The sequence below is a fragment of the Procambarus clarkii genome, chromosome 6 (assembly GCF_040958095.1).
Source record: "Procambarus clarkii isolate CNS0578487 chromosome 6, FALCON_Pclarkii_2.0, whole genome shotgun sequence".
Classification (NCBI taxonomy): Eukaryota; Metazoa; Arthropoda; class Malacostraca; order Decapoda; family Cambaridae; genus Procambarus; species Procambarus clarkii.
The window spans coordinates 31,036,828-31,043,390 of NC_091155.1; the positions used below are offsets into that span (position 1 = coordinate 31,036,828).

A 6,563-nucleotide genomic window follows, 5' to 3' on the forward strand; every position below is an offset into this window, starting at 1 on the left:
AGTTACCTTTATTGTTATGTTCTTATACGCAACTAGCCTTTTCCCAGCGATAACATATTAAAAGGAATTAAGAAAGTGAATACAGAGGCAATGTTCAAAAACGTGAGAGAGAGAGAGAGAGAGAGAGAGAGAGAGAGAGAGAGAGAGAGAGAGAGAGAGAGAGAGAGAGAGAGAGAGAGAGACAGACAGAGAGACAGAGAGACAGAGAGACAGAGAGAGAGAGAGAGAGAGAGAGAGAGAGAGAGAGAGAGAGAGAGAGAGAGAGAGAGAGAGAGAGAGAGAGAGAGAGAGAGAGAGAGAGAGGGGGGGAGAGAGAGAGGGGGGGGAGGGGGAGAGGGAGAGGGGGTAGAGTTAATGACCCCCGTATTGATAGTATGAGGCAGCTATCCCCCCGCCCGAGTGCCCCCATAGGGAAGGGTTGGTCACTCTGGCTTTGTCTTGGCGTGAACACATGGTGGTCATGTTGCAGCACCTGCGTCCCAGACCCCTCACCTACACCCACGCCCACACCCACTCCCACGCCCGCACCTACACCCACGCCCACACCCACTCCCACGCCCGCACAGGGAAGAACACCAGGCTAGTGGCAGGTACTGTTATAAAGAACACCTAGCAAGTGGCAGGTACTGTTATAAAGAACACCAGGCTAGTGGCAGGTACTGTTATAAAGAACACCTAGCAAGTGGCAGGTACTGTTATAAAGAACACCAGGCTAGTGGCAGGTACTGTTATAAAGAACACCAGGCTAGTGGCAGGTACTGTTATAAAGAACACCAGGCTAGTGGCAGGTACTGTTATAAAGAACACCAGGCTAGTGGCAGGTACTGTTATAAAGAACACCAGGCTAGTGGCAGGTACTGTTATAAAGAACACCAGGCTAGTGGCAGGTACTGTTATAAAGAACATCTTGGTCTAGGACAGAGCGTGTAACAACAGGAGAAACAATTGCTCAAGTACTGGGCAGACACAGGGAGGAGATTACAGTGATTATTATTATTAACATCTTTATTGACAAAATTAATTACAATTTTGCCTAATTTGAGGATTTCAATTAAGTCTTATTAAAGTGGGGATAATGCTGGTATTCACTGTCACGCAGGACAGAGGGTCATACACAAGACAATAGGTCTAAACTGTAGGCTGAAGCACATATATATCATGGTTACAATCAATGTTTTTATGTATGAATATGTGAAAACAACTTTCTATTGTGTACTGCCACACAAGGGCAGGGATGGGTTCATAAGTGATGCAGCTTAGAAGTATTATAAATAAAATTGTTCTTCATTCTTTAAAATGGACAAGCAAATTTTGGATATATTGTTAGGATGTCGTCCAGAACACCTGAGTCAATGAAATAGTTACACAGTTGGTGGTACAATAGGCCGGGAGGTCTAAAGTCTTTTACGGTTTCACATTCAACAATATAGTGTTCTAGTGAATGCATTAAAGGTTTATCACAGAGTTTACAATCTGAGTATTCTGGTAGTGGCTCAGCCTCACTAACCTGCCAGATGGGCCTATAGCCAAGGCGAGTTACCACAATGACTACATCACATTGCCTGGTCCGGTTACTGTGCTGACCATACACATACCTGTTATTACAAAACTTGTCATAGCTTTTAATACTGCAAATACAGTGATTAATGTATCACAACCACTGATGAATTGAAAGAGGAAGCATAAGGTTATCTTGAGGTTATCTTGAGATGATTTCGGGGCTTTTTAGTGTCCCCGCGGCCCGGTCCTCGACCAGGCCTCCACCCCCAGGAAGCAGCCCGTGACAGCTGACTAACACCCAGGTACCTATATTTACTGCTAGGTAACAGGGGCATAGGGTGAAAGAAACTGCCCAATGTTTCTCGCCGGCGCCCGGGATCGAACCCAGGACCACAGGATCACAAGTCCAGCGTGCTGTCCGCTCGACCGACCGGCTCCCTAGCATTGAAAAAGTAGATGAAGGCGATGAAAAAGTAGATGAAGTTGAACACTAAGTTAAGGAACAAAAAAAACACGCCAAAGAAGGAGGAAGAACAAAACAGATGTAGAAGAACAAGAATGAGAAGCGAGGAATGTCAACTAAAACAGCAGCACCGAGAAAAGATGAAATGAAGAAGGGAACAGTCAAGAGAGAGCGCTAAGTCATTACAACTATATAGCACTGGGAAGGGGTCCCGATAAGGTTTTGGGATGGGACGGCGGGGAGGAATGGTGTCCAACCACTTGGACGGCAGGGGATTGAACGCCGACCTGCATGAAGCGAGACCGTCGCTCTACCGTCCAGCCCAAGTGGTTGGACTGAAGAAGAAGAAGAATTCTAGGAATGAGTAAGAATGTGCCGTGGAGGCCAGCAGTTGCTGACCCCAGCTGTTAAGCGGTGCAGGTGTAACTGCAGCGTAGGGCGCCCCCACCATTGTGAGCGCGCACCCTCCCGTGTGGGCGGTGGTGACCAGGGACACCCAGGTGCGAGCGGCCGTCCCTGAGACAAGCGGTCTGGCCGTGGCGGTCCCTCGGGGGAGTTGGACTCATTGTGTTCATCGGGCGACCCCAGGGAGGACCCCAGGTGTTGAGGGGGGCGTGCTGGTGAAGGTGTCAGGTGGGCTGGGGAGGGTGTCCTCACCTCTTGCCCCAAACGCTGTGCGTATTAGTGGCTTTAGGCAGAGTATGTACTAGCTCTATCTAGTCATCCAACATTATGTGTGTAACTCATTTTATATGTATGTACTTGTACCGGAATAAATATTTTTATTATATTATTATTATTATTATCATTATTATTATTATTATTATTATTATTATTATTATTATTATTATTATTATTATTATTATTATTATTAGTATTAGTATTATTATTATTATTATTATTATTATTATTATTATTATTATTATTATTATTATTATTATTATTATTATTATCATTATTATTATTATTATTATTATTATTATTAGTATTATTATTATTATTATTATTATTATTATTATTATTATTATTACTATTATTATTATTATTATTATTATTATTATTATTATTATTACTATTATTATTATTATTATTATTATTATTATTATTATTATTATTATTATTATTATTATTATTATTGATTTTATATTTGTACCTGCAGGATCGAGCCTTAGCTCTTAAACCCCGCTTTCTACCCGCCGGCTTTTTAATGAAACGATTCCTGACCTATTTTCCCATCTCATAAAATCTTTGGAGTAAAGCGGGGAGGGAAGCAGCGTCCTGGGTAAACCCAGAATTTCTCGTAGATCAATCAAATTATTGTGATTTCCCTATCTATTCCCCTATCATATCTACAATTAAACTTATGAATGGAGTTGGTTTCCTCAACCTGCTGTTTTAGCAGGTAACATTTTCACACCAGTCTTACTCTAACATCCCTATGGCTCATCCGTTTGCCAAGCCTCCATCCAGTTCTATTAGTATTCATTACGAACATTTCCTGTTTGTTACCACTTTGTCAATCTCCCTAAGTATCTTATACGTCTCTATCATGTCTCCCCGCTCCCTCTTCTCTAGTGACGTCAGGTCCAGCTCTTTCGATTGTTCTTCATGCGTTATTCCTTGCAATTCTGGGACGAGTCTCGTTGACAACTTCTGAAACTTTCCGCGTTTCTTGATGTGGTTCTGGGACGAGTCTCGTTGACAACTTCTGAAACTTTCCGCGTTTCTTGATGTGGTTTATATGATGGGGGCGGCGCGAGGGGCGGCACGGGGGGCGGCACGAGGGGCGGCATGAGGGGCGGCACGAGGGACGCCACTAGGGGCGGCACGGGGGGCGGCACGAGGGGCGGCACGAGGGGCGCCACGAGGGGCGGCACGGGGGGCGCCACGAGGGGCGGCACGGGGGGGCGCCACGAGGGGCGGCACGAGGGGCGGCACGAGGGACGCCACGAGGGGCGGCACGGGGGGCGGCACGAGGGGCGCCACGAGGGGCGGCACGGGGGGCGCCACGAGGGGCGGCACGGGGGTGGCGCCACGAGGGGCGCCACGAGGGGCGGCACGGGGGGGCGCCACGAGGGGCGCCACGAGGGGCGGCATACTCAAAAACTGGTCTAGTTTAGACTGTGTTCAGTGACTTAATTGTCTCCTTATCAAGGTTTCTGATTGATGTTGTGACTTTTGCTGGTGTAGAGTATGCTGCTGACGTTATCCTGTTTATATGAGCCTCCGGAGTTAGGTTTAATGTTATATTCACTCCCAGGTCTTTTTCCCCCTAGTCGATACAGGGAGGTAGTTCCCCTTCACTGTGGACTATCCCTTGGTCTCCGACCACTACTTCCCATTTACCTCACCCTGTGCTTGCTGCTGTTGAAATCCATAAGTCAATTCACGGACCAACACTGCAGCTTGTCTAAGCTATCTTAGACAAGGTCGACCTATCGTGGGTCCCACGATAGGTCCTCATGCGACCTATCTAGAGGAGGTTTCAACTCTTGTAGATAGGTCATTAGCATGAATGAGAAATAGTATGGGTCCCAGCACCGATCCTTGAGGCACTCCGCTTGTTTCCCGACTCCAGTCCAACTTCTCGCCCCTCACTGTCACTCTCTGACACCTGTCACTCTCCTCTTACCCATTCCCACTTACACTTACTCCCGCCTGCCTCTCAAGTTTGTGTAGTAAACTCTTGTATGGTACTGTGTCAAAGACTTTTTGGCAGCCCATAAATACGCAATCTAGCGTAGCCTAATTATCTCCAAGTGTGTATATCTAGTCTTATTCTTATTAGTCTCTCAAGTACTTTGCAGGAGCTGCTCGTTAGTGACACTGGTCTGTAGTTAAGTGTCTCTTCTCAATCTTCTTTCTTGCAAATTGGTACCACATTTATATTTTCTAGCAGCAGGGTAATTCGCCCTTTGTAATTAAATAAGTAAAGATCAATGCTAGAGGTATGCTGAGGGTCTGAGCCACTTCTTTTAGCATCCATGGTGATACGTTGTCTGGTCCGATATCTTTAGTTTCGTCTAGTTATGAGAGTTATCTGAGTACTTCCTCTACGGCTACCTCTATGTGTGTGTGTGTGTGTGTGTGTGTGTGTGTGTGTGTGTGTGTGTGTGTGTGTGTGTGTGAGAGAGAGAAAGAGAGAGAGAGAGAGACTTCATATCATAATTTTGTTATAACTGCTGCAGTAATCAGAAAGTTCACACCACTTGATCATGTCTATCTAATTCATCATAAAATATAAATGAGATTCTGCTTTACTCTACCTGCTGATAATTGTAGTGTCTCTTGTACTACTGGTTGGGACCCTGATGGTGGCTAGTCCTCGTGGGACCCTGATGATGACCAGTCCTCGTGGGACCCTGATGATGACCAGTCCTCGTGGGACCCTGATGATGACCAGTCCTCGTGGGACCCTGATGATGACCAGTCCTCGTGGGACCCCCGCTAGTGACCAGTCCTCGTGGGACCCCCGCTAGTGACCAGTCCTCGTGGGACCCTGATGGTGACCAGTCCTCGTGGGACCCTGATGATGACCAGTCCTCGTGGGACCCTGATGGTGACCAGTCCTCGTGGGACCCTGATGATGACCAGTCCTCGTGGGACCCCCGCTAGTGACCAGTCCTCGTGGGACCCTGATGGTGACCAGTCCTCGTGGGACCCTGATGATGACCAGTCCTCGTGGGACCCCCGCTAGTGACCAGTCCTCGTGGGACCCTGATGGTGACCAGTCCTCGTGGGACCCTGATGATGACCAGTCCTCGTGGGACCCTGATGGTGACCAGTCCTCGTGGGACCCTGATGATGACCAGTCCTCGTGGGACCCCCGCTAGTGACCAGTCCTCGTGGGACCCTGATGGTGACCAGTCCTCGTGGGACCCTGATGATGACCAGTCCTCGTGGGACCCTGATGGTGACCAGTCCTCGTGGGACCCTGATGGTGACCAGTCCTCGTGGGACCCTGATGATGACCAGTCCTCGTGGGACCCTGATGGTGACCAGTCCTCGTGGGACCCTGATGGTGACCAGTCCTCGTGGGACCCTGATGGTGACCAGTCCTCGTGGGACCCCGCTAGTGACCAGTCCTCGTGGGACCCCGCTAGTGATCAGTCCTCGTAGGACCCCGCTAGTGACCAGTCCTCGTTGGACCCCGCTAGTGACCAGTCCTCGTGGGACCCCCGCTAGTGATCAGTCCTCGTGGGACCCTGATGGTGACCAGTCCTCGTGGGACCCCGCTAGTGACCAGTCCGCGTGGGACCCCGCTAGTGATCAGTCCTCGTGGGACCCTGATGGTGACCAGTCCTCGTGGGACCCCGCTAGTGACCAGTCCTCGTGGGACCCTGATGGTGACCTTGAACTACCTTTGAACAGCTTGAGAACCGTAACAAAATTCAGTAGACTTGTGACAGAGTGAAATTCACACCATTTACCCCATCACCACATTATTATCCAGGAAGAGCCAGTATGACCATACTGGGTCACCCAGTATGGTCAGGAGACGTTACTGCTACTAGGCTTAGGCTCCAATACACGCACCTCTTGGAGTATACCCCCCCCCCCTGCTCCAGTAGCTCTGACCAAATGTAAACTCTGTCAGCAC

General features: G+C 48.3%; 1 protein-coding gene across 1 annotated transcript; it reads right to left on the reverse strand.

Annotated features, from left to right (window-relative positions):
• Nucleotides 1-3,700: 3,700 nt before the first annotated feature.
• Nucleotides 3,701-4,060, reverse strand: LOC138355770 (uncharacterized protein DKFZp434B061-like). Its single transcript, XM_069311250.1, has one exon. It carries the CDS (start codon nucleotides 4,058-4,060, stop codon nucleotides 3,701-3,703), a length of 360 nt encoding a protein of 119 aa, XP_069167351.1.
• Between the last annotated feature and the right edge of the window lie 2,503 nt (nucleotides 4,061-6,563).

What these genes read in the sequence shown, in the direction of transcription:
- LOC138355770 (XM_069311250.1), bottom strand. Translation starts at nt 4,060, where the DNA reads ATGCCGCCCCTCGTGGCGCCCCTCGTGGCGCCCCCCCGTGCCGCCCCT.